The following is a 26,835-nucleotide window of genomic DNA, read 5'->3' on the forward strand; positions in this document are numbered from 1 at the left end:
GACCCGCGGTGGCGCCCGAGCCCGTCGGCCCCGCTCGCCGGACTAGTCTGGCAGCGCCGGAGCTCGGATTTCAAAGCCCTGGTTTCTGGCCGTGAATGGGCCTGCGCCCGCGCGGCCGTTCCCACAGCCCCCTCCCGCGCGGCCCGCCCTCCTTCCCTCCCTCCCCGCGGTCCTCCCTCCGCCGCGCCCACGTGACGCCCGAGCCTCGGCGGCTCGGATTACCGCCGCCGTCAGTCCGCGCGCCGAGGCTGCGCCGCTAGCTGTCCGCGCCGCGCCCCCCGCGCCGCCCGCCAGCCCCGCTGCGACATGGCCCGCGCCGCCCGCCGGAGGCCCGCGACCCCGGAGCGCGGCGCAGCCGGCCGCTGAGCGCGGCCTGGAGGCGGGAGGCCCGGCCCGGCCTCGGAGCGAGCGCCCGCGCGGCCCGGCCCCCTCCCCTGCGCGGCTCCCTGCGCTCTGTGCGCCCCGCCGCCGCCGCGGCCCGGCCCGGCCCGAGCATGGAGACGGCCGAGAAGGAGTGCGGCGCCCTGGGCGGCCTCTTCCAGGCCATCGTCAACGACATGAAGGTAACCGGGGCGCGGCGGGGCCGGGCGCGCGGCGGCGGGTGCGGGTCCCCCCGGGGACGCGTGGCGGCGGGTGGCCGAGCCCCGTGTGGCCGCGCGCCGCGGTGTCTGTGTGTCCTTGTCTGAGCGCGTCCTGCCTGGGTCTGCTGGGCGCCCGTGTCTCCGGGTGCCCGTCTGGGGGTGTGGGTGCTCATGTGTCGGGGTGTCCGTGCGGTGCCCGCGGTGGCCCCGTGGGGTCCTGACCCAAGCTTGTGCACACGCAGGCTCCCTGCGCCCCAGACCGCCAAACCATGAATGGGATTTGGATCCAGGACTGACTCTAGGGCCCTTTAACGAGTCTGGGGTCTTGCCGACCTCCGCCCCCTTCCACCACCATGTTCCCCAAAGGCCCCGGAGCCCAGACAATGCTGTCACCGCCAAAGCAGGAAAAAATAATAAAGCGGAGAACCGTTAACTCCTTCCCCGCCGACCTGGGCCTCTGCGCCCGACCCTGAGACTGCCTCCCCCAGCCCCGCCCCACCCCCACAACCCCAGGAAGCTCCGGGACTCCAAGGTCCCCGGGCTGAATGTCCCTGCATCCCAAGGATAGGCCTTGATCATCACCTTGGGAGGAGGCGGGATGAAGGTTGGGGTTGGTGGAGCAACCCCAAGGGAGCGCTTTTCCTACTCCATTACCACCTTGGACTCTCAGCTCCGAGCTCCCCCTCTCTCCCAGGATTGCCTAAGGTCAGGCTGGAGCTGGCCACCCATTCATTCCTCACACCACCAGGTGGGGAAACTGAGGCCTGGGAATGGCTCAAGGTCATTAAGGAGACTGTTGGACCCTTCCCCTGACCTCAGCCCCCATTTTTTCTCCTGGGAAAATGAGTGGGTTCCTCTCCCCAGACAAGGCCAGGGTTTGGCAGGGCTGCCCTACGCTGACTAGGCAGAGAGGGCCCAGCTCCAGTGATAGGGTGGGGACCAGGAACCAGCATTCCTGCCCTCCTGCCCTGCCCCCTTTCTTTAGCCTAGGATGAAGGGGCAGGATTTGGGGGCTGGGAGGAGAACGGGAAAGAACGATGCACCCCACAGGATCTCCCAAGGGCCCCCACCCCCACACCCCAGCGCACACTCTCCAAGTGCACAACACAGAATCCCACCAGGCCAGGGGTGGGGATGACACCACCCAGCACAGTGCTGCTAGGACAGGCCCCATAAGGGGTGGGGGTTGCTGGCAGGTTGGAGGTCTAGGCTCCTGGTGCTGCCAGGACAACAGCCCCAGGGACAGCTGCCAAATCTCTGCCCCTGGAAGAGTCCTGAAGCCAGCCTGGCCTGGGACTACCCAGTTAGCGGCTTGTAGATGCCCCCCATACCCTGCCCCTTATGGTGCGCTCCCCCTGGGACCCCCATCTCTTGCAACTGTACATCCAGGCCCCTCCACTGGCCCCCAGCAGTCCCCGTCTGCCCTGTGGACATCACAGCCCTGGCCCCAGGATCCTGTTCTGGGACTGGCAACACAGACCACCCTCCCCTGTCCGATCCCAGAGCTGGCTGAGGATGGGCCTTCCCGCACCCCACCACCCACCACCACTGGCAGCCTCATAGCAACCACTGCAGAGAGCAGCAGATTTTGCTCGTAGAAGCGGACCAGGACTGTCTCTCTCCCTCTCCAGCCAATTTGCAAGGAACTTTGGGATGAGACAGAAGGAAGTGGGCCCAGATCATAGCAAGAGGTTCAAGTAAGACACCGGGCATGATTTGCTGACATGTGGAGGCAAAACAGAAGAGGCTTCACTTGGGATGATGCCAAGGACAGATATGCCCCTACCTATGACACAGGCATGTGTTCAGGGGCCATGACCAGGGGCAGAGAAGGGGACGAGGCCACCTGGAGGCTGATCACCTGGATTTGGGGAGCAGCTTCTGGATTTTCCCCTGGGTGGCCTGAGCAGCAGGGCCTCCATAGAAGAAGGGCGGCCATCAGCAGCCAGGTTGAGGACACTGAGCTTGCCCCATGAGGCCACCCCACAGTGAGTCTGCAAACCCCACAGAAGCCCTCCCCTGGGCCTCTGGGAGACCCTGACCTTGAATTGAGCGGGGGCCAAGGTCAGATGGCCACTGGTGTCAGGCTGTCCACTGAAACCCAGAGAGGGGCAGGGACTTGCCCAAGGTCATAGGCCTGGGCATGGCACCTTCAGCAAAGTGAATGGGGCCTCCACCCAGTGCTGGCCCAGCCAGAAAATGGGGCCATACTCTTCGCCCACCCCTCAAGAGTGGAGAGTGTCACCTGGACACGCAGGCCTGGCCAGGCCTCTGCTAGGGGACCCTGCAGAGGGCACGGCTTGCATAGTGTTAGCTGGTGTGAACTGAGCACTTACTGCCTGCTGGGCGCTGCACCGACTGCTGGCTGGGCAGCGCCTGCTTCAGTCTCCACACTGACCCAGTGGGGCAGGTGCCCTTCCTCTCCTGATTTTACAGGTGAAGAAACAGGCTCAGACAGGGGGACCTTGCCCAGGGGCACCTGGAAAGCCCAGTCCCTGGGATTGGAGGCTGGATTGCTCACCCACACTCCACATCTGAACCACAGCCGCTGCCAGGACAGAGACAGAGCGTCCTCCTCCCTGTCCGCTTGGGCGCCTCTAGTGACGAGCCCTCCACCTTCCCACTCCAGAGCAGCCACTGTGCTTGGGGCAGAACTGGGTGTCTCTCGCACCCCAGCAGTTGCCGCCACCTCCACAGCCTTGGCGCTCAGTGCTTGTCTCCCTGCTTTGTAAGAGAGTGCCTCCACCTGGTGTGCAGTGACTAGGCAGACATGGGATCAGGTCCTGACCCTGCCACCCGGTGGCCGTGGGCAAATAAGCTAACCTCTACGGGCCTCTGTTTCCTTATTGGTGAAATGGGGGCAGTCATGGTATTCATCTCATGGGGCTGTTGGGAAGGTTTGCCTGGGCCTGGGCCTGTCCCAGGTGAAGGCTGAGGATGCTGTTCCTGGGGCACTGGCTGCTGGAGCCCTGTCTCTTATTTTTAATCAGTGAAATTGACCTGTCCATGAAGAGGCGGATATAAACAAATAAGACGTATGTTCCTTGTCTCTGGGGTCCTTTATGTGGTTGCCGTGGAGAGGGGGGCAGGTCCAGGTCCTTAGAGACTGAGGCATCTAGGTCCATCTGCTACGGGGATGTGGCCTGGCCTCCCCTGCACCCCATCTTGTCCCCTCCCCATGGGGACAGCCTTTAATCTCTGCGACTGCCCGAGGGCTGCTCAGGGGCTAAGAAGGTTCCTGGGTGCCAGGATAGCTGGCTCTGGACCCCCCTCCACCCCTAGCAACTTCTCTGCTCCCTAAAGGGAGGTCTTAGCAAGGTTTCAAGGCTGGGTGGGGGTGGGGGTCCAGGCGGTGGCAGAGTGCCCCCTTTTAGAAGACCCCCTAGGGGTACCCCAGGCATGGGTGGCATGAGTCCACTCCTCGGGATGGCTGGGAACAGCTTCCCAGGCCCCTTCACCCTCAGCTGTGCCCGTTTGGGAATAGCCCACCCACAGCTTCCCCACTCTTGCTTCGGCCTCTGTGGACTCTGCAAATATTTGCTTTCTCTGGACACTGGTTTGGTTGGGCTGGGAGGGGAGGGAGATTCTGAGGCCCCCTAAGCTGCCCTGTCTCCTTCCCACCCCTTCAAGCTCTCCTAGCCTGGCAGGGCAAGCCCTAGCCTGCTCCTGGGTTGCAGCTGGGCAGAGCCTCCCTCTGAGGCCCTGAGGGCCAGGGTCTCCTCTTTCCCCTTTCCTCAGGAAGGGCCCCAGCCTCCAGTGCCCATCCTACATGGAGGGGAGGGTCAGAAGCCCCTGTGGGCTGGGGCTTGGCTGGCCCAGGGCTGCCTGTCAAGGAGCAAGACCTCCACAGGGCCCTTAGGCCAGGGCTGAGGTTTCTCCAGGACCCCGGGGCATGCGTTAACCAGAAAAGCCCCATAATCAGATTGGACAACTGGTCGCCAGGAGCCCGACCTCCCTATTGGGAAACCCCCTTCCAACTTGGAGCCTTGGGCCAGGCTGGGATAAAGGCCACACTGTTTCCCCAGGAGGGGAGGGGAGCAGGGGGTGGAGAAAGGTGGCTCTGTTGGCCGCACAAGGCCCCATTCAGCCCAGGGCCTGGTTGTCCCAGGCAGGCTAGCTGGGCCCTGCAGCAGCCACAGTCTCCTCGGCCCTGGGAGCCACGGCTGCTGGCCTGGGATGGCAGCTTGCAGGACACAGGGCGGGGGCCCCGGAGGCCCCAGTCTACACCTGGCGTGCCTTCAGCCCTGCCACCTCCTACCCTCCACACTGTGCCTCTGCCTCTGGTGGGCAGGTCAATGCCACTGTCCTAGGCACATGTTCGGGAGACATGAAGCCTCTCATTGGGCTCAGCCCAGATCCCCTGCCAGGTGCCTGGGAAACCCCGAGGGGACAGGACCTGCCACTTCCTGCTCCGTTTCTCCTGAGGGAGATGTGGGCCCCCTGTAGCCTGTAGGGTGGACGTCCTGACGTCAGGGAGGGAGGGCTTAGCAAAGGCACCCATTCCTAGGGACAGGCTTTCCTCATGCTGATCGCTCTGTCCTTGGTCCTCTGCCCTCCGAGAGGACCCAGAGCCTCCCTCTCCGTGGGGCAGGGCTGCTGTCTCAGAAACTGCCCTGAGTCTGGATGGAGCACGTGGGGAGCCCGGCCCAGGTCCAGCCCTGCAGCCGCCCCACAAGAAGCTCACTTTCTCTCCCATCTGCCCGGCAGAGCTCCTACCCCATCTGGGAGGACTTCAACTCCAAGGCCACAAAGCTGCATTCCCAGCTGAGGTGAGTTGTCCCAGGGCATCCCAGCAGGGGAGAGGCAGGCAGAGACCCCCCACCCCCGACCATCCGTGCTGTTGTCCTTCTGACCATCTGTGTCGTTGCCCCTCTCCCCAGGACCACCGTGCTGGCTGCTGTGGCCTTCTTGGATGCCTTCCAGAAAGTGGCTGACATGGCTACCAACACCCGAGGTGGGGAGGCGCGTGGCTGGAGGTTGGGGGTACCCCAGGATGGGCCTGGAGGCTGGAAAGGCAGAGTAAGGGATGGGCCAGGGAAAGTACGCCAAGCCCAGAACCTTGAGTTCTGCTCCTTAATGGAATGGGCTGGTTGTGGAGAGTGAGCCCCTCGTCACAAGAGGCATGTAAGCAGGAGTGGGTGAGTAGTGACAGGAGTGTTCCCTGGGGATTCCCTTCTTGCTGTGGGCTGTTCATGTGACCCCAACCCCCCCCCCCCGGCACAGAGATTCTCCTTAGGGCTTCTTCCCACCTACGCCCGCCGTCCTTGTAAGAGCACGCAGGGTCAGGTGAGCGCGCCGTTGGGCTTGGCGCCTCCTCTGCCCTCTGGTCCGAGTGGCAGAGACCTGGGGCTCCTGCTCCTTCGGGTCCTGGGCGTGCTCATACTCCCGTGCCTGCATCTGGGCACACCTGGAGGGTCGTTTGGCCGGCTCCTAGAACAGTCTTTGGCGCTGGCCTCTCCCAACTGGGGTAGAGGGGAGGCCGCCGCAGGAGGCTGGCGCGGCGGGGATGGCGGAGGAAGAGCTGGTGGAGATGGAGGAGGCCCCGAATCCCCCAGGACCCGCAGGACTGCGGCTCGGCGGGGGCGGGGCGCGGGCTGCAGGCTCAGCCTGCGCGGCCGGGGCGCCCCCTCCTGGCCCGAGGCCGGGACTGCGCAGGCCCCGGCGGGGCCCCTTCCCACGCCGCGCTTGCCTTGCCAGGGGCCACAAGGGACATCGGCTCGGCGCTCACGCGCATGTGCATGCGCCACCGCAGCATCGAGACCAAGCTGCGGCAGTTCACCAAGTGAGTGGGCGCCGCACGGGGGCGGGGCGACAGGGCGTCGCGGGGGAGCCCAGCCCTGACCTGCGCTCCCTCCCACCCTCCACAGCGCGCTGCTGGAGAGCCTCATCAACCCGCTGCAGGAGCGCATCGAGGACTGGAAGAAGGCAGCCAACCAGCTGGACAAGGACCACGCGAAAGGTGAAGGCGGTGCGGGGCCGGGCTTCCCACCCCCGACTCCGCAGGAACCCCATTAGAGCGCTCCCCTCTCTCCCTCTGCAGAGTACAAACGAGCCCGGCATGAGATCAAAAAGAAGTCGTCGGACACGCTCAAGCTGCAAAAGAAGGCCCGCAAAGGTAGTGCCCAGCACGGCCCCCCAGCCACAGCCCCACGGCCCCGCTCCACAGCCCCGCTGCCCCGTGGGGCGCCCCAAAGCTTTCATCCCGGCCAAAGGGGCGCTGTCCCCGACACAGGACCCTCCAACCTGTTGGGTGGGACAGAGGGAGCCGCCCTGCCCCCCAAACCTGGTCCAGAACCTCCCTAGGGGAGGCAGCAGGAGGCCCAGGCACCCCTGCCCCAGGAGTGGCTCTGTCCATCCGGCGTCTTTCACACATTCTTTCTTTCTCTGTCTCTCCTCCTCTCCTCCCACATCCTTCCTGTAGAGCTACTTGGTAAGTCAAATGTCGGTCCCTCCAGCTGCTCCTCCCGTCCTTGTTGCATTTGTCTGTCTCCCCCAGCTCAGGGCCATTGGAAGGAACCTCTCCAGGCCAAGGAGAAGCGAGGAAGGCGGTCGGTCCACAAGGGAGGGGCCTGGGGCACGGGGCCCCTGGGGGCCCTGGCCAGGGATGAGTCCAGGGCCACTGCTGGGTCAGTCTGCCAGGCCAGGAGGGGTCGGCCAGGGCGAGGTGGAGGCCACAGGCCCTGGCTGCCCCACCCCCACCAGGCTGGCCTGCGTGCTTACCTGTCACCTCCCCACCTGCCATCTCATCATCTCCTCTGCATCATCCTCTCGCCTCTCTCTTTCTTGCTGCTTCTTGTGTCGCTGTTGCTGTCTGTGTGCTCTGCTCCCTGAGCTGAGTGGGAACCCACATAGACCCCTTCCCTGCCTCTAAGGCCCAGCCCTAGCTCTCCTGGACCCTGCCCCTCCATGGCCTGACCTGCAGCTGAGCCCCACACACTCCCTTGTCCCACTTCTGCCCCACCTCCCTGGACCTTGTGAGGTGAGGGGCACCATGCCGGGACAGTGAGGGTACCCCAGGTGGAGGCCAGGGAGGCTCCGTGTTGGCAGAGCTCCTGGGCACTAAGAGCCTCCATGGAGATGCCCCGATCCGGAGTGGCTTTGCAGCTTTGGCCTCTTTCTTGTGCGTGTGTCTGGCCTCTCTTCCTGCTTTGGTGGGACTAGCCCTTCCACAAGCCCCAGAGTCCTCACTGCCCTCCCCAGTCCCATGGCCCCAGGGCAGCACCCAGCCCAACGGCCGAGAGATGCCACCACCAGGGTCTGAGCCCATTCGTGGGTGTGGCAAGCCAGGCTGGCATCCCCAGCAAGGCCTCTCCTCCCCACCCCTCCAGGAAAAGGAGACCTGCAGCCCCAGCTGGACAGTGCCCTGCAGGACGTCAACGACATGTACCTGCTGCTGGAGGAGACGGAGAAGCAGGCCGTGCGCCGGGCACTGATTGAGGAGCGGGGCCGCTTCTGCACCTTCATCACCTTCCTGCAGCCTGTGGTGGTGGGGCTCCTGGGGACTCAGACCCCAGTGGGGTGGGCTGGGCCCAGGGTTGACCTTCTGACCTCCAAGAAGGGTCACTTCTCAACAGTCCCTGGCTGGGGGCATCAAGGCCACATGCTCCTGGCCCAAAGGCAGGTCTCATAGCTCACCATGCACTGATTTGGTCTGGACAGACCATCATACCAGCCATCTGGGCTGTGTGGGCCCTGCCTGCACCAGCCCCGAGCAGCACTGGTTAGTGAGGAAGGGTGAGAGAGGAGAGGCCCGACAAGGCCTGCTGCTTCTCCAGGGCAGGTGGGCAGGTGGGCAGGTGGGGGACAGGGCCGCAGGTCTGACTCGCTGCTTCCTCAGAACGGAGAGCTGACCATGCTGGGAGAGATCACCCACCTGCAGGGCATCATCGACGACTTGGTGGTGCTGACGGCGGAACCCCACAAACTGCCTCCCGCCAGCGAGCAGGTGTGGGAGCCCTCGGGCCAAGGGCCAGGGGCAGGGAGGAGATGGGCTGCCCTAGGTTGGGAGCAGTAGAGGGGAAAAGAGGATGGCATTTGGGGGAGGCAGCTAGGGGCATAAGACCAGACCCCTTTTAACACCCACTGCAGGCCATCCCGGAGCACCTGCCGGGGTTGGGGAGGGTCTGCCCTGGCCAGCAGCATTCTCAGACTCAGAGTAGATGGGTGAAGTCCTGGATCCATGGAGCCAGGCCCAGAGTCTGTCTGCCCTTCTCCACCTGGGCAGACTACCTGCCGAACCTGGAGATGCCCCACCACCCTTCATGCCCAGAAACCCCATCCCCTCCCCTAGACCCAGGCATACCTGGCCACCCCACCCCAACCCTGCTCCCACTGCACTCAGACCAGTCCTGCTCCACAGCCTGCAGGCAGCACGCTCCGGGGGCACTTGTTGCATGCCCAGCATCTGCCAAGTTATCTCAGGGTATCTTCCGCTCTAAGACAGGAACAGGTGGCCCCAATTCACAGGAGAAAACAAACTCAGGGAGGCGCAGGAGCAACCCGCACCCCATGGTGTCAGCGTCACTCGCCCAGCCCAGGCTGGGCTCAGAATCTGTACTCAGTGTATGTGAGCTGAAGGGGCTCTGAGAAGGCCGTGTCCCCCGGTGTCTCCCTGCTCCCCACATTAGGAGAAGCTGGGGGGAGGAGACTTCAGACTCCTGGGTCTTCTCCTGGGGAGAAGACCCAACTGGGAAGAGAGTGGGGGCCTCTGGCCTTACTAGCTCTGAGGAGCTGCCTCCAGTGACCCCCATCCATGTCCCTGTCCAGGTAATCAAAGACCTAAAGGGCTCGGACTACAGTTGGTCCTACCAGACCCCACCCTCATCACCCAGCAGCTCCAGCTCCCGGAAGTCCAGCATGTGCAGGTCGGTGGAGGTGGGGTTCCCAGGGGTGTGGGGGGTGGTATCCCAAGAGGAAATGGGGATGCTCCCAGCAAAGCTGCATCAGAAATTGCTTCAGGGCCTCAAAATTCACAACTTTTACATCATCTGAGGAATTTGCATATGTAGAGGGAAAATGTGCCCTGTTATCCCAAGACTGCTACTGGCACAGGCGTTTGTTGGCAGGATAGAGAGCAGGGGCGGTACCTGCTTCATTTATGGAGCATCTCCTATGTGCCAGGTGCTGTGCTAATTGCTTTATGCATTTTTTCTCATTGAATCCTAACACTGCTGTATCAGGTATGGTGTTATCTCCATTTCATAGAAGGGAAAACTGACGCATGAAGTCCCAGCATTTAACCACTGGACCCTGCCAGGCCCAGCACCATGTGGGGTCATAGTAAGAGTCAAAGATAGGGAGAGATAGGAAGGCTTCTAGAAATATGTACTGGGGCCACAAGGTGTAGGACACTCCAGCCTGGCTGGCTCCTAAGAGCTGGTTCCCATGGAGGCAGCTGCCACATCTGGAGCCTTGGCCCAAGCTGGCCCCGGGAGCCTCACAGAGCTGGGGAGAGGCCAAGGATCTTGCAGTCACTAGCCAGGCTCAGGATCAGGGCCTTTCCTTGGTCGGGCACTGGGACTGGGTTTGGAGGAGACATTGATGGTTCAGGGTTCCTTGGGTGGGAAGGGCAGTAAACACAGAGTGAAGTGCTGGTGGGGGTCCCCCTTTACCAGGCACCCCTCTCCCCAGAATCACTGGCTGGACATCCAGAGCTTGTGAGAAGCCAGGCACAGCAATCAGCTACTACCTCAGAGGGAAGCTCTGCAGACCCTGCGTGGGTGGCCGTCCCACAGTGAGGGGCTGATTGCAGGGGACAGCCACGAACAGAGGCTGGGAGGCTTCAGGGTCATGCTTAGAGAGAAGGCAACTTTAATTGCCAGGAACACCATCCAAGGCTTGAATTGCTGTGCTGAGGGTGTGAGCCATGGAGGGCTGGACACCCCTTGAGGGAGTGGAGAGGGTGAGAGTGATGGTGGGTGCAGGATCCACCTGGAAGGTGACCTCTGTACCCGGACACACCGTCACCATATGCTAGACATCCAGTTAGGACTGGATGGCAAATACCAGATTTTCAGAAGGTGGTTTAGAAATGATCGGACTCGCCGCAGGCAGTCGCTCATGCCTGTAATCCTAGCACTTTGGGAGGCTGAGGCAGGTGGATCATGAGGTCAGGAAATCGAGACCATCCTGGCTAACATGGTGAAACCCCGTCTCTACTAAAAAATACAAAATAATTAGCCGGGCTTGGTGGCAGGCGCCTGTAGGGGCTCTGAGAAGGCTGTGTCCCCCGGTGTCTCGGACAGGCTGAGGCAGGGAGGCTGAGGCAGGAGAATGGCGTCAACTCGGGAGGCAGAGCTTGGAGTGAGCCGAGATTGCGCCACTGCACTCCAGCCTGGGTGACAGAGCGAGACTCCGTCTCAAAAAAAAAAAAAAGAAGTGATCAGACTTGTGTCTGGTTCTAATTGTTTGATGCCCAGTGACTCAGTTTCCCCATCATAAAACTATTTTTTTTTAATGGTGGTCATCAGTGATAAAGATATATTCTTTAGGATATAAGAATCTAGATTAAGATCTTTGGTGAAACCAATAGGTTTTTTGGTGGGTTTTTGGGGTTTTGTTGTTGTTGTGAGATAGGGTCTCGCTCTGTCACCCAGGCTGGAGTGCAGTGGCACAATCATGGCTCACTGTGGCCTCGACCTCCATGGTTCAAGTGATTCTCCTACCTCAGTTTCCCAGGTAGCTGGGACTACAGGTGTGCACTACCATGCCTGGCTAATTTTCATATTTTTTGTAGAGATGGGGTCTCACCATATTGCCCAGGCTGGTCTCAAATTCCTGGACTCAAGCAATCCACCCACCTCGCCTCCCAAAGTGCTGGGACAGGTGTGAGCCACCACACCCAGACAAGACAACTGTTTCTTGTTTCTTTTCTTTTTTTTTTTTCTAGACAGAGCCTTGCTCTGTCTCCCAGGCTGGAGTGCAGTGGCATAATCTTGGCTCACTGCAACCTCCACCTCCCAGATTCAAGTGATTCTCATGCCTCAACCTCCCAAGTAGCTGGGATTACAGGCGTACGCTACCATGCTTGGCTAACTTTTGCATTTTTAGTAGCAATGGGGTTTCACTGTGTTCTCCAGGCTGGTCTTGAACCCCTGTCCTCAAATGATCCACCCACCTTGGTCTCCCAAAGTTCTGGGATTACAGATATGAGCCACTGTGCTCGGCCTGGACAGCTGTTCTTAGTGGCAGAATAGGAGGTAGAGAGGTTGCCTGACCCTGGGCATTCCCTGACCACAGCTCCCCTCAGCACTGGGGCTTGGGGGTACCCTGCTCTGGCACTCCCCTTCCACACCGTCCCAGAACACAGCTCCTCTGTAGCACCTGGGTCTCAGGACCTCCTAGTCTGACATTGTCTTTTCCTTCCTTTGCCCCTCACCTCTTTCCCCACCCTCGTCTGTCAACCTCCCCGAAACACACACCCCTCTGTCTCCCTGTCTGGCTGCTGTGCCCTCTTCCTTCACTCCCCTAGTGCCCCCAGCAGCAGTAGCAGTGCCAAGGGTGGCGGAGCCCCATGGCCTGGGGGTGCCCAAACATACTCACCCAGTTCCACCTGTCGCTACCGCAGCCTGGCGCAGCCAGCCACCACCACCACTCGCCTCTCCAGCGTTTCCTCCCATGACTCTGGCTTCGTCTCCCAGGATGCCACCTACTCCAAGCCCCCCTCGCCTATGCCTTCAGACATCACCAGCCAGGTGAGGGGGCGTTAGAAGGATCAATCAGGGTGGGGTACAGCAGCCTTATGCCAGCATCAGGCAAGCCACATGTGGGGCTACTATAGCTGTTTAGACTGGCCTGAAGTCTTTTATTCTGTTCAGTATTTATATTATCATTTTCTATCTCTGCTTTTAAATTCACATATCTTTATATTTTTAATGAGTCTCTTGTAAGCAGTAGAATGCCTAGATTTTCTTTTTTTATCCAATCTGACAGCCTCTATCTTTTAATTGGCATTTTTAGCACCTTTGTATATATTATGAATACTGACATATTTAGACTTCTGGCTTTCTTCTGTTTGTCCTGAATTCTTGTCTCTACCCTTGCCTTTGTTTTTTCTTTTCTCTTATTTCCCCTCTACTGAATTGTAAGTTATGTACTATCTCTTTTCTTTTATAGATTACCTTGAAATCTTAACATGCATACTTAACAAAGTCAGAACCCCACCTCCTGAATAATTCAAGGCTCTTAATATATATATTTTTTACTTGTCACCCACTCTCTCTCAAACTTACAAGCTATATTATTTTCTCTTTATAGTACCCACAAATGACATTTTTCTTCTTCATTTCTTTATTTTATACATACAGTACTTGTTTAGATTTACCCATATGTTAATACACATTTCTTGTCATTTTTTCCTTGCATCTCAAATTCTCCAAAGCTTACTTTCTTTCTTTCTGAAGAAAAGAACATCTTTTAGAAGTTCTTTTAGAATAGATCTGTAGTTGTAAACTCTCGGTTTTTGTTTATCTGTAACATGTTTTCTTTTGTCCTCCTTCTTGAAAGTTCGTTTTGCCAGGAGAACTATTCTGGGGTGACCGTTGTCTTCCGTCCACACTGTGAAGGTAGATAGTTCTCCGCTGTGTTCTGGCTTCCACCATTGGTTGGAAGGTCAGCTGTCAGTCACTGATGCTTCTTTTTGAGGAATCTGAGTCTTTCTCTGGACACTTTTAGGCCTTCTCTTTAGTTTTGCTACAATGTGTCTACAATGTAGATTTATTTTTATTTAACCTCTCTTGGTTTGTATTCATGTCTTTCATTTGTTCTGGAAATTTTCAGTCATTATCTCGTTTTGTTTTGTTTTGTTTTGAGACAGGGTCTCACTCTGTCACCCAGGCTGGAGCACAGTGGCACGATCTTGGCTCACTGCAACCTCCTCCTCCCAGGCTCAAGCGATCCTCCCACCTCACCCTCCCAAGCAGCTGGTACTATAGGCATGCACCACCATGCCCAGCTAATTTTTGTATTTTTAGTAGAGACTACATTTTGCCATGTTGCCCAGGCTGGTCTTGAACTCCTGGGCTCAAGGGATCTGCCTGCCTCGGCCTCCCAAAGTGCTGGGATTACAGGTGTGAGCAACCGCGCCCAGCCAGTCATTATCTCTTTACTACCACTTTGATTCTTTCTATTTTCTCCTGCTAGGATTCCAGTTGGATGCATGTCCAGCCTTCTCTTTCTATCTTATGCATCTCTTAGCTCATATTATCTACTTTTTTCTCCAGATATATTCTGGATCATTTCTTCAGTTTTATCTTACGATCGACTTTTTCTCCTTTTTGCTATTTAACCTACCCACTGAGGCTTTTTTGTTTCAGGGCTTTTTTTAACTTTTTATTTTGAAATCATTTTAGACTTGTAGAAAAGTTGTAACATGTGCAGAGTTCCCATATAGTCTTCCCAAAGTCTCCCCAGTGTTGACATCTTACTTTACATAACCACCAAAAACGTTTTTAAAACCAAGAAATTAACACTAAGTAATCTACAGTCTTCTTTCTATTTTTGCCAGTTTTCCCTCTCCTGGTCCAGGGGTCCATGACCCGATTCAGGACCCTACATAATGTTCCTGGGTTTTTTTTCTTTTCTTTTCTTTTCTTTTTTTTTTTTGAGACAGAGTTTTGCTCTTGTCACCCAGGCTGGAGTGCAGTGGTGCAATCTTGGCTCACTGCAACCTCTGCCTCATGGGTTCAAGCGATTCTTCTGCCTCAGCCTCCCAAGTAGCTGGGATTACAGGCATGCGCCACCACACCCAGCTAATTTTTTGTGTTTAGTAGAGACGGGGTTTCACCGTGTTGGTCAGGCTGGTCTGGAATTCCTGACCTCAGGTGATCTGCCCACTTCAGCCTCCCAAAGTGCTGGGATTACAGACATGAGCCACTGCTCCCAGCTAGAACCCTACATAATGTTTCGTGTTGGTGTCACCTCAGTTTCTCCAGCTCATGACAGTTTCTCACACCTGTCCCTCCTTGTTTTTCATGACTGATACTTTTGAAGAATATCAGTCAGATGTTTTGTAGGATGCCTCTGAATCTGGCTTTGTCTGATGTCTTTTCATTCAGAATTAGCAGTCATACAGTTTTGGCAAGAGTACCACAGAAGTGCGGTTATCCCCTTCTTGGTGCATCCTAAATGCTGCATAATGTCACTGTGCCGTGTGACTGGTGATGTTCACCTTGATCCTTGGTTAAGGTGGTGTATGCCAAGTTTCTCCACTGGAGAGTCATTATTTCCGCCTTTTTAATTAATGGAATATACTGTGAAGGGATACTTTTGAGACGATGAAAATCTCCTGCTTCTCCCTGTACTTTTGCTCACTAGTTTTGGCATCCACTGATGATTCTTGCTTGTTAAAATAGGTGACTTTCTATTTCCATCATTTCTCCTATATTTTTAAATTGAGATTCTACTATAAAAAGATCTGTCCCTTCTCCCCCATTTATTTATATATTCAATTTTTAATTTATATCAATATGGGCTCATAAATATTTCTTTTATTCTACGGGTTATAACCCATCACTATTGAGTCTTTCAGGAACTTTTTTTTTCCTTTTGAGACAGACTCTTGCTCCATTGTCCAGGCTGGAGTGCAATGGTGCGATCTTGGCTCACTGCAACCTCCTCCTCCCGGGTTCAAGCCATTCCCCTGCCTCCGCCTCCCAAGTAGCTGGGATTACAGGTGTGTGCCACCACGCCCAGCTAATTTTTGTATTTTTAGTAGAGGCAGGGTTCTGCCATTTTGACCAGACTGGTCTGGAACTCCTAATCTCAAGTGATCCACCCATGTCAGCCTCCCAAGTGCTGGGATTACAGGCATGACCTGCCATACCTGGCCAACGAACTTTTTTATCGAGGTATTCTAAACACACCAAGAACAAGCATATAAGCAGGATAACCACCACTCCTGAAGCCACCAGTGCTCACTTAAGTCACTACACACCCAAGGGTAACCACTATCCTACTTTAGACTTTTTTTTTTTTTTGGAGACAGGATCTCACTCTGTCACCCAGGCTCAAGCAGTCTTCCTGCCTCAGCCTCCCAAGTAGCTGGGACTACGGGTGTGCACCATCATGCCCGGCTGATTTTTATATTTTTTCTTTTATAGAGATGGGGGTCTCACTATGTTTCCTAGGCTGGTCTTGAACTCCTGCCTTTAAGCAATCCATCCACTTCAGCTTCCCAAATCACTGGGATTTCAGGCGTGAGCCACAGTGCCTGGCCTAGTTTTGCCCTTTTTATCCTTTCTGCGTGTATACTTGGAATCATATAGTATGTATCCTTTATGTCTGGCTTCTTTTTGCTCAGTTATGTTGATGAGATTCATCCATGTTTTAGGTGGAGATATAGATCTTGCTCATTGCTATATGGCATTCTATTGTGTGAATACATAATTAACCCTTTTGATGGACATTTGCATAGTTTACAGTTTTTTTGGCTATGATGCTGCTAATAGTGCTGCTGTGAACATTCTAGTATGCAGTTCTGTGGGGCACATTCCTAGGAGCAGAATTGCATAGTCATGGGATATGCACATCTTCAGATTTGATAGGTACTACCAAACAGTGAACCAAAGTGCTCATACGAATTTACCCTCCTGTTAGCAAGATTAGGACAGTGTTTTGTTTTGTTTTGTTTTTGAGACAGTCTCACTCCCAGGCTGGAGTACAGTGGTGCAATTTCAGCTCACTGCATCCTCCACCCTTGGGGTTCAAATGATTCTCCTGCCTCAGACTCCCGAGTAGCTGGGATTACAGGTGCATGCCACCACACTTGGCTAATTTTTGTATTTTTAGTAGAGATGGGGTTTTGCCATGTTGGCCAAGCAGGTCTCAAACGCCTGACCTCAGGCAGTCCACCCACCTCCGCCTTCCAAAGTGCTGGGATTACAGGCATGAGCCACCATACCTTGCCAAGATTATGACAGTTCATTGCTGTTCCACATCCTCACCAGCCCTTGGCATTTTATATTGATTTCATTTTAGCCATTCTGGTGGGGGATAGTAATAGTAATTCCCTGTATATTTTATTTGCATTTCTCCAATGCTGTTGAGATTGAACACCTTTTCATACTTTTTTTTGTTTGTTGGTTTATGAAACAGAGTCTCACTCTGTCACCCAGACTGGAGTGCAGTGGCACGATCTTGGCTCACTGCAACCTCCGCCTCCCAGGCTCAGGCAATTCTCCTGCCTCAGGCTTCCGAGTAGCTGGGATTACAGGCGTATGCCACCACACCTGGCTAATTTTTGTATTTTTAGTAGAGACGGGGTTTCACCATGTTGGCCAGGCTGGTCTTGAACTCCTGACCTCAGGTTATCTGCTCGCCTTGGCTTCCCAAAGTGCTGGGATTACAGGCATGAGCCACCGCGCCCAGCCTTCATACTTTTTTTTTTAAGAGATAGGGTCTTGCTATGTTGCCCAGGCTGGCCTCATACTCTTGAGCTTAAGCAATCCTCCTACCTCAGCCTCCTGAATAGCTGAGACTACAGATGTGTGCCATTGAACCCAGCTACCTTTTCATACCCTTAAAGACCATTAGAATATTTCCTTTCATGAAGGACCTTTTTAAATCGTTTGCCCATTTTTCTACTGCATTATCTGTCTTCTTGTTACCAATTTATAGAACGTTTTGATATTACAGATAAAGTTCCTCATTGGATATCTTCTCTCCTTCTATGGGTACATTTTTATTCTCTTAATGGGGGTCTTTTAATGACCAGAAGTTCTTAGTTTTAAAATAGTCCAGTTTATCCATTTTTAAATTGTTAGTGCTATTTGTGTCCTGCTTGAGATATTTTTGCCTACTGCAAGGTCACAAAGATGTTTTCCTCTAAAAAGCCTTTTGGTTTTGCCCTTTTCCTTAGATCTGCAGCTCATCTGGAATTGTGTGTGTGTGTGTGTGTGTGTGGGTGGGTGGGTGTGTGTGGGTGGTGTGAGGTAGGGGTCCTTTTTTTCACGTGGATATCCAATTGACCCAGGACAGTGTATTGAAAAAAAAGAAAAATATGTCTTAGTCAATTTGGACTGCCGTAACAAAATACCATAACCTGGGTGGCTTAGACTTCAGAAATGTAGTGCTCACAGCTCTGGAGGCTGGAAGGCCAGGATCAACACACCAGCAGATTCCGTGTCTGGTGAGGACCCGCTTTCTGGTTCATAGATGTCACCTTCTTGCTGTGTCCTCAGTGTTGGAAGGGGCAAACTAGCTCCCTCAAACCTTTTATAAGATCCCTTTCATGAGGGGTCCACCCTCATGATCTAACCACCTCCCAGTACCTCATCTTGGGGGTTAAGATTTGAACAGAGGAATTTGGGGGAGACATAGACAGTTGGAGCATAGCATCTTCTTTTCCTCAGTGCATAGCAGTGCTGCCTTCATCATCAGTCAGGTATCTGTAGGTGTGTGGCTATTTCTGGACTTGGCACTCTGTCCTACTTGTTGATTTCTCTGCCTTATACCAATGCCACACCATCTTAATTATTGTAACTTCATAAAAAGTCTTTTTTCTTTTTTTTTTTGAGACAGTCTCACTCTGTCCCCCAGGCTGGAGAGAGCAGAGGTGCAGTCTTGGCTCACTGAAACCTCTGTTCCCACGCTTAAGCAATTCTCATCCCTCAGCCTCCTGAGTAGCTGGGATTACATGTGTACCACCACACCCAGCTAATTTTTGTATTTTTTGTATTGAGATTTTGCCATGTTAGCCAGGCTGGTCTCAAACTCCTAATCTCAAGCAATCCACCCACCTCAGCCTCCCAAAGTGCTGGGATTATAGGCGTGAGCCACTGTGCCCAGCCAAACTTTATAGGAAATCTTGATATCTGATCATGGAAGTCCCCTAGCTTGGTTATTTTTTTGGTACCACTTTGTCTTTTTTCAGCCCTTTGCATTTCCATGTAACTTTTAGGATCAGCTTGTCAGTTTCCACCAAAAGAAGAAAAGAAAAAAAGCTCCTGGGATTTGAATGGAATTGCATATATATCTCTCCGTTTGTTTAGGCTTTACTTCCTCTCAATAATGTTTTATAGGAGTTTTTGGTTTTCGGGTTTTTTTCTGAGGCAGAGTCTCACTCTGTCACTCAGGCTGGAGTGCAGTGGTGCAATCTCAGCTCATTGCAACCTCAGCCTCCTGGGTGCCTCAGCCTCCCGAGTAGCTGGGATACCTCCCGAGTAGACATGCACCACCATGCCAGACTAATTTTTGTATTTTTAGCAGAGACGAAGTTTCACCTTGTTAGCCAGGCTGGTCTCAAACTCCTGGCCTCATGTGATCCTCCCGTCTTGGCCTCCCAAAGTGCTGGGATTACAGGCATGAGCCACCATGCCCAGCTTGTTTTGTGGTTTTTGTGTAAAGATCTAGCATATCTGTCATTGGAATTTTTTCCCTATGTATTCAGTGTTTATTGACGTTATTGTAAATTACATTAGTGTTTTAGGGTGGTTTTGTTTTGTTTTGTTTTCCTGTTAGCTGCTAGTATTTAGAAATGCAATTGATCTTTTTCTGACTTTGTTCCAATAACCTTGTTAAAAGGTTAATCCTACATTGATTCTAATAACTTGTAGATTCTTTTTAATATTCTACATATACTATTATGTCACTTGTAAATAGTTTTTTTTTTTTTTTTTTTTTTTTGAGACAGAGTCTTGCTCTGTCACCCACCCTGGAGTGCTAGAGTTCAGTGGTGAGATCACAGCTCACTGCAGTCTTGAATTCCTAGGCTCAAGATATCCTCCTGCTTCAGCTTCCTGTGTAGCTGGGACCACAGGCATGTGCCAGCACACCTGGCTAACTTTTTTATTTTTCATAAAGACAGGGGTCTCACTATGTTAGGCTGGTCTCGAACTCCTGGGTTCAAGTGATCCTTATATATCAGCCTCCCAAAGTGCTGGGATTACAGGTATGAGCCACCACACTTGGCCTTCTTTCTTTTCTTTCCAATCCATTTGTTTTTTATTTCTTTTTCTTGCTTTATTGCACTGACCAAGATTTCCAGTGCTGAACAGGAGTGATGACAGTGGGCATCCTTGTCTTTCTCCCAATCTCAGAGGGAAAAGTATCAGTGCATTTGTAGATATTCTTTATCAGAGCAGCTTCCTTTTTAGAAGCTTGTGTCTTTGTTTTGTTTGTTTTTTCATGAGCGAGTGTTGAACTTTTTATCTGAGTTTGCCAAATACTTTTTCCGTTGAGTTTTTTACTTTAACTATCATATTGCCAAAAGTCTGCATTTGTTATTTCCTCTGAATTCTCACAGGTGGTGCCTGGTTTCCTTTTATTTTGGTGATCTTGGTTCATTCGAATCTGCAGGAAATCTGGGGATCTAAATCCAGAATGATTCAGAGAGCTGGAGGAAGGGGGCTGCCCTGGCTTAACTTGGCTCATTCCCAGGCCAACACCTCACTGTGCTTCATGTCCCCACTGCTGCCACCCTTAGTATCTCTTTTCCCCCTTACTGGCCACATCCAGGCCCTCAGCAGTGAGTCCTGTGGTCAGTCTTCGAAATGCGCAGGGCTGGGCTATCGGGTGGGTCAGCACCCATCGTGTGCGCTCTGGGCTGCTGTGTCCTGCTGCAGATGAAGCTGGCATCTTCTGGGAACCTGGCGCCCCAGGGAACCCTGCTCATCACACGTGCTCAGGAGTTCATGGGCCTGTGTCTAGCCTGCTTTTTTCTTTATTCTTTGTAGTTGTTTAGGAAGGGAGGGCGTCCCAGGACACCTAGTCCACCCCACTGCCCAGAGCAGGCGTGTCACTTTCATACTTCAGTCCACTTTAAAACAGGCTTCCCCCACCCCATTCTACGGAAGCAGTTCTCCTCAGAGTCTCCATGGACACCCTGTGCCCCAAGCAAACAGCCCCACCCAGCAGCATCAGCATAGCCATCCCCTTCTCCACAGAGCAGGCTCTCCTGATTCCTGGGGCATCGCCTGCTCATGGTTCTCCTCCTACTTCTCCGGCCGCTCCCTGTCGCTCTCCTTTACGGGACTCTCTTCTTCCTCCCAACTGCTGCGCATCAGCAGCCGCGGGCCTGGCCGTTCAATCTTGTCTAACTGCACTCGCTGCCTGGTGGCCTCATCCTACCCCAAGATCGCTGCACTGATGGCTCCAACCCCAACTTCTCCCTGCACTCAGCTTGTGAATACGACGGCCCTCATTGCATCCATGCAGAGACCTCAGAGGCAGCTCAGCTCAGTGCTCAGTGTGGCACCTGGGGCTTCACACTTCCCCCGTGTCCTGTCTGAGAAAACTGTGACACCATCAACCCAACTGCTCAGACCAAACACCCAGCTGCCACCCTCAGTATCTCTTTTCCCCCTTATTGGCCACATCCAGGTTGTCAGCAGTGAATCTTGTGGTCAGTCTTCAAAATGTGCAGGGCTGGGCTGTGGGGTGCATCAGCGCCCATCGCGTGCGCTCTGGGCTGCTGTGTCCTGCTGCAGGTGCTCAAGGCTGTGGCCCTGGGGTAGGGGGTGGGCGCTGGGCAAGGTGCTGAATTGAACCGCCCCCCTGCATGCCAGCTCTGTGAACAAAACTGTTCTCTCCTCTCCTCCTCGCTGCCCGCCGGCCCCTCTGTCTGCAACCGCCTGCTGGCCTCTGCATGGCAGAAGTCCTCCAGCTCTGCGTCCTCTGAGGCCTCGGAAACCTGCCAGTCCGTTAGCGAGTGCAGCTCCCCCACCTCGGTCAGTGCTCCCAGCCCGGCCCCAGGACAGTCACCAGCTGCCCCTCCTATCCGTGCCCTCCCCACCTGGTGCCATTACCACACAGAGGGCCTGGGTTCAGCCGGGGGTGCGTGCACACAGCACCTGTCCCCAAGAGACAAGCCGCCTGGCCACTTCATACAGTCACTGCCCACACAGCCACATCTTACCCCTGGGCCTGGTGGGACTGAGGGGCCACGGTCACACTCCATGTTCTGCCCTTGGCTGTGACTGTGAACCAGAGGCCCTTCATAGCCCTGGACACCGTGAGCCTCAGCCACAGTGAGGGGCCCCCGGGCTGTAGATGGTAGGGCCAAGGGTCCCCCTGAACTGCCACACCCTCCCTGCAGGACTGGTCCAAGGTTGGCTCCCACGAGCAGCCCTCAGGCGCCACTCTGCAACGGAGGAAGGACCGAGTGGAGCTCCTGAGAGACACAGAGCCAGGCCCTGCCAGTGGGGGCACCCTGGGCCCCAGCGGGGAAGAGGCACCACGACCCCGGATGTCCCCTGCCACCATCGCGGCCAAGGTAGGCCGGCCAGGGCCCCCCTTCACTCCCAGGTTAGTCCCAGGAGGCCCAGCCAGTGGCCTCAGGGCCAGCTCCAACCACCTGGCAGGGCTGCCTGGAGTTTGGGCAGAGGGGATTGGGGGCACAAGGCTTCAGCCTGCACTTTCCCACCCTCAGCACAGCGAGGAGGTGTCCCCCGCAGCCAGTGACCTGGCCATGGTGCTGACGCGAGGCCTGAGCCTGGAGCACCAGAAGAGCAGCCGGGACTCGCTGCAGTACTCCAGCGGCTACAGCACGCAGACCACCACGCCCTCCTGCTCTGAGGACACCATCCCCTCCCAAGGCAGGCCTGCGGGGCTGGGGTGGGACCAGGGATGGCTGGGACTTTGCCATCCAGGAGGGCCCCGTCCTTCCCCCTCTGTGCTCACCCTGGTGGGCTGGGGGCAAGGAACCACCTGGGCCCCCGGCCTTACTTCGTCCCATGCCCCCAGGCTCCGACTACGACTGCTACTCTGTGAATGGGGATGCAGACAGCGAGGGCCCGCCTGAGTTTGACAAGTCATCCACCATCCCGCGCAACAGCAACATCGCCCAGAACTACCGCCGCCTGATCCAGACCAAGCGCCCGGCCTCCACTGCTGGGCTGCCCACCGCGGGGCTGCCCACGGCCACTGGCCTGCCCTCAGGTGCACCCCCTGGCGTGGCCACCATCCGCCGCACACCCTCCACCAAGCCCACCGTGCGCCGCGCCCTGTCCAGCGCTGGCCCCATCCCCATCCGGCCGCCCATCGTCCCTGTGAAGACGCCCACGGTGCCTGACTCACCCGGCTACATGGGGCCCACACGGGCAGGCAGCGAGGAGTGCGTCTTCTACACCGACGAGACCGCCTCACCCCTGGCACCGGACCTTGCCAAGGCCTCCCCAAAGAGGCTCAGCCTGCCCAACACAGCCTGGGGCAGCCCATCCCCAGAGGCAGCCGGGTACCCCGGGGCAGGGGCCGAGGACGAGCAGCAGCAGCTGGCGGCCAACCGGCACAGTCTGGTGGAGAAGCTGGGGGAGCTGGTGGCGGGTGCCCACGCACTGGGCGAGGGCCAGTTCCCCTTCCCCACTGCTCTGTCGGCCACCCCCACGGAAGAGACACCCACCCCGCCCCCAGCCGCCACCAGCGACCCCCCGGCCGAAGACATGCTGGTGGCCATCCGGCGTGGGGTCCGGCTCCGCAGGACCGTCACCAACGACAGGTCGGCGCCCCGCATCTTATGATGGCGCCACCCTCCCCATCCTCTCAGGCCCCAGTGCGAGCAGGTGGCCTAGTCTGTGAGCCGCAGGCACTCAAAGCAAAGGCCCAGCCAGGAGAGAGGACAGAACCAGGGCAGAGGCGATGCCACTTTACAGAAAGAGACACCTCACTTGGATTCCAGCATTTAAACGGGAAGTGACTTCTTAGTAAGCCTGGCCGGGACGGAGCCTGCAGGCCTGGGCCTGGTTCGGGGTCTGTTTTATGCTCTTCTGTCCCTCCTCTTCCTCCTCTCGGGCCCTGCCTCTTCCCACAGCAGAGGGGCCAGGCTGGCCTCCCTCTCACCATCCCGGCCTCTCCCAGGGCTGGTCCTGCCTCAGCTCCTCCTGGAATGCTGGCCCCCTCTCCCCTGCCTGAGCCCCCCTCCTCCCCTCTTGCCTTCTCTCTGCCTCTCCCAGGCCCCTCTCTCTCCGGGAAGCAGAGCGGCTGTGGAGGGGCCAGGTGCGCGCTGGGCTGGATGTCTGCTGGGGGCTGGGAGCCAGGGCAGCAGGTTGGAGTTGGGCAGCCAGGCCCTCCCATGTGGGAAGGGAGTTCCAGGGCCCACGCCGAGTCTCAGGGAGGAAACCAGGGGCTGCTTGGGGAGTCCCGGGGGCCCTGTGGTGGCTCCCACCCCTCGCCTCCCCGACCCCGTGAGGCTGGCTGGAGGGGGCCAGGGCAGCTCCTTGGAAACTAGGGCAGCAGGGTTAGGAGGCCGGAGGCCCTAGGGTCACCGACCAGCCACACAGGCACCGTTTTCAGATGTTCACTTCTCATTGGGTACATCAATCCTTTAACTTTGGGGTCACAGTTTCAGCCACCTTTGGAAGGAGGGGACTGGAGCAGTAGGAGGTGTGGGGTCATTTTATGAATATAATAAAATGGAGCTGGCTGTGGACGAGGACTGTGTGTGGGGGTGAGGGGACGATATAGGGTGGGTGTCTGGGAGTGCTTGGGGGACAGACCCCCCCCCGTGGCCTGGTGGTACTATGGCAGGAGGAGAAGCGGGGGACTTGGCTCCCCCAGAGCCCTGGGAAAGCTACTGTTCTCTCTGGCGTCTTGAGTGTAGCCAAAATAGGGTTGGGAGACTCCCGGCCTGTCTGCTGTGGTCTGAGCCAGCTGCAAGCCCAGGTAGGGGAGCGAGTCTGGGAAGATTGGCTTTGACTCTCTGTTGCCAGAGGAGATGCCATCCCAGGACAGCCCTCACTGTAGTCCAGGCTTGCGCTGGCAGCGGGGGCAGGGGGAGGGGCAAAGCTGCCCCCACCCCACGAACCAAGTCACGCCAAGTCTCAGCAGGTAAAAGCACGTGAGCCTAAGGCAAGCGGAGGAAGTCCTGGTGGCCCCGCAGGTCAGGAGGGAAAGCAGGGCTCAGAGGGCATCATGGCCCCAGGGCAGGGTCCTACCTGGGGGTCAGGAGCACCTTGGTCTTGATGGAGTGGAGCTGGGTCTGAGCCTCCCAGGCTTGAGCTCCTGGAAGTTCTTGTGCGGTGAGTTGGGACCCCGGCAGGGCAGCTCCTGGGTAAGTCTGGGCACCAAGCAGGCCCTGATGTGCACGGAGTCTCATCAGAGAGAGCTGATGGAGAATGGTCCCTGTAAGTCACTAGGTCCAACAACTGCCTGGCCAAGCACTCAACCCGTGGAGCTCAGGCCAACATCAGGGCCCCTGTTTTAGGGGCCAGGAGAGCAGGTGACCAGTGTGGGGAGTCTTGGGTGGAATTTCTGCTGCACATTCTCCCCAGGGCTGCAGGGGTCTGCTGAGGCAGGGCGGTGGAGCAGGATTCAGGATGTGGTGGGAATAGTATGAGGAGCAGTGGGTGGGCAGGCCTGGGCTTCTGATGGGAAAGGAGGCAGGGGCTTCCCAGAGAGGGGGGCTCGTGTGGCACAGCCCCCACCAACTCCGCTGTGCCCCTCCCCTGCAAGCCCCGGGGGCTGTACATACTCTACCCCATCCCCTCGTCCATCCTGAGACCACCCCTGCCGCCCTTGCGTCGACGTAGCGACCACCTCGTAGGCCCACCCACCTCGGGATCCGAGCCAACCATCCCACATCACAAACTTTGGTTTGGGGGACTTTACGTTTGTTTAATTTCTCATTTTGTACAGAGAAATATTCTTTTCAAAAGCGTCTTTTGACTGAAGTAACTTTCCTGGTGCTGTTGTTAACTCGTTCCTTTTCTTAATTTATTCCCCCACCCCAGGCAGCCCTCCTGGTTCCTACTCACCCTTCCCCCCGCTCCCCTACCCTCCATCCCATATGAACCATTTTGTTTCTTTTCTTTCTGTCAGATTTTGGAAAAATTCTCCTCTCCTCCCCGCCCCCTCCACACCATCCTCCCCCTGATTTAAATAGTCACTGCTACAAGTAACAGATGCACTGTGAAGATTCCAGTATTAATAAAGGTGTACTGTAATTAACACCCCTGCCTCTGCCTGGCTTCTTTCCCGCCCCATCCCCACACCTCACCTTTCTGACCCCAGATCCCAGCTGCAGGAGGCCAGGCTGGCGGCTCCCGGAGGATCTCAGATCTCCATGTGGGGGCCAGGGCCAGACCTGGGTCTCTGAAATGCCCCACAGGTGTCCCTGCTAGGGGCTGCCTGGGGGCAGCCAGATGGAGGGAGGGAGGGAGGATGGCAAGGGTCAAGGCGAGGGGATCAGCCCAACACCGCCTCCCCCAACCCAGGCTTACAGAGGCCCCTGGGCTAGGCAGGTCTGGAACTCCATCCCTGGCATCCCTCTTACTCCACATCCCTTGGGCAGGCTCCATCCACTCCGAATCCACACCCTCAGCCCCGCCCCCATTGACTTCCTGCGCTTGGCCACCTCCCATCCCCTCCAGGTTCACCCCTGAAGATGCAAAGCAAAGCAAACCAAAGGAAGCGGGGTGTTTAATAGAAAAAAGAAACTGGAAGAGCATCCGCTATGGCTAGATGTGGCACTTGGCACCGCCCTCTGCCCCCAGCTCCCCAGTCTGCCAGGCTGGGGGGTCCTAGAATGGCCACGTTGTGCTGCCCGTCTCCCTGCAACCCATGGCTGTGGCCTCACTGCTGCGGGCCACAGGAGGCTCAGCACCCCCTTCAGGCGGGGGGACAGTGAGGGCAGCGCCAGGAGGGGCCAGGAGCTGTGTCCCCATCCACCTTCAGGTCCCCAGGTCCCCTCCGCTCCAGGTGAGGCCATGGCAGCTATGGAAGGCAGGAAGCTGAGCTCTCCTGTGGCACAGAATCCCCCTCAAAGGAAAAACCCCTTCCCCGGGGTCCTCTCCCAAGGGGGGTCTCACCACCACCCCTCAAAGTCTCAGGTCCAGTTGAACTCCTGTGGGAGCTGGTCTGGCTGCCCCTATCTGCAGTCACTATCCAGAGTGCTCAGGGCAAGAGGCCCTCGCCCTGTGCCCTGACCGGCCTCGCCAAGCCTGTGGAGTGAGGCGGGGAGCTGGGGGACCACGGGGGCGGAGGGTACAGCTGGGTGGCCGCATATTGCAATGAGGGCTCTGGGCAGTAAGACTGAGGACTTGGCACCTCACAGTCCTGCCAGTTTAGGACGGAACTTTGTTTACCTGCAAGGGGTAGGAAAAAAAAAAAAAAAAAGACTGCAGCAGTGTTCAAGACCACCCTCCCCACCAAACCAAGCCACGTGTGCAGGTCCCCCACCCTACCCAGGGCCCATCCTGGCTTCCAGAAATGGCTTGTAGCCCTGGGGAGCAGAGGATATGCCCGGGAGGATGCCGGCCCTGCCAGCTGGCCTGGGCCCAGATGCCCGACCTCCCGCCTCCAGGCCCCATCCCCTGAGAGCTCCTTA

The 26,835-nt window shown here is 56.3% G+C and overlaps 2 protein-coding genes across 9 annotated transcripts in view; one reads left to right on the top strand and one right to left on the bottom strand.

Annotated features, from left to right (window-relative positions):
• Window positions 1–368: 368 nt before the first annotated feature.
• MTSS2 (MTSS I-BAR domain containing 2) lies at window positions 369–25,459 on the top strand. 3 transcript variants are annotated; one of them, XM_007993686.3, is made up of 14 exons: window positions 369–563; window positions 5,289–5,350; window positions 5,462–5,535; window positions 6,279–6,363; window positions 6,449–6,540; window positions 6,622–6,696; window positions 7,910–8,067; window positions 8,419–8,526; window positions 9,348–9,445; window positions 12,052–12,274; window positions 21,170–21,244; window positions 21,613–21,789; window positions 21,946–22,111; window positions 22,260–25,459. In XM_007993686.3, exons 1-14 carry the CDS (start codon window positions 495–497, stop codon window positions 23,030–23,032), a joined length of 2,235 nt encoding a protein of 744 aa, XP_007991877.3. In that variant the 5' UTR covers window positions 369–494; the 3' UTR covers window positions 23,033–25,459. The 3 variants fall into 3 exon arrangements, with proteins under 3 accessions (XP_007991877.3, XP_072871655.1, XP_007991880.3); XM_007993689.3 differs by having other exon boundaries at window positions 372–563; window positions 12,148–12,274; XM_073015554.1 differs by lacking the exon at window positions 21,170–21,244.
• The window catches only part of IL34 (interleukin 34), a 74,323-nt gene continuing 72,654 nt past the window's right edge, over window positions 25,167–26,835 (bottom strand). For all 6 annotated transcript variants that reach the window (XM_007993684.3, XM_007993683.3, XM_073015558.1 and 3 more), the window contains one exon: window positions 25,167–26,593. In XM_007993684.3, coding sequence (XP_007991875.1) covers window positions 26,403–26,593 — 191 coding nt within the window. In that variant the 3' untranslated portion in view covers window positions 25,167–26,402. The remainder of the gene's footprint in view (window positions 26,594–26,835) is intronic.

This window comes from Chlorocebus sabaeus, chromosome 5 (assembly GCF_047675955.1).
Source record: "Chlorocebus sabaeus isolate Y175 chromosome 5, mChlSab1.0.hap1, whole genome shotgun sequence".
Classification (NCBI taxonomy): domain Eukaryota; kingdom Metazoa; phylum Chordata; class Mammalia; order Primates; family Cercopithecidae; genus Chlorocebus; species Chlorocebus sabaeus.

What these genes read in the sequence shown, in the direction of transcription:
- MTSS2 (XM_007993686.3), top strand. Translation starts at nt 495, where the DNA reads ATGGAGACGGCCGAGAAGGAGTGCGGCGCCCTGGGCGGCCTCTTCCAG. An exon ending in TGCCTCCCGCCAGCGAGCAG is followed by an intron (nt 8,527 to 9,347) that starts GTGTGGGAGCCC and finishes GTCCCTGTCCAG; the next exon opens with GTAATCAAAGACCTAAAGGG. An exon ending in CTGCCACCATCGCGGCCAAG is followed by an intron (nt 21,790 to 21,945) that starts GTAGGCCGGCCA and finishes TCCCACCCTCAG; the next exon opens with CACAGCGAGGAGGTGTCCCC.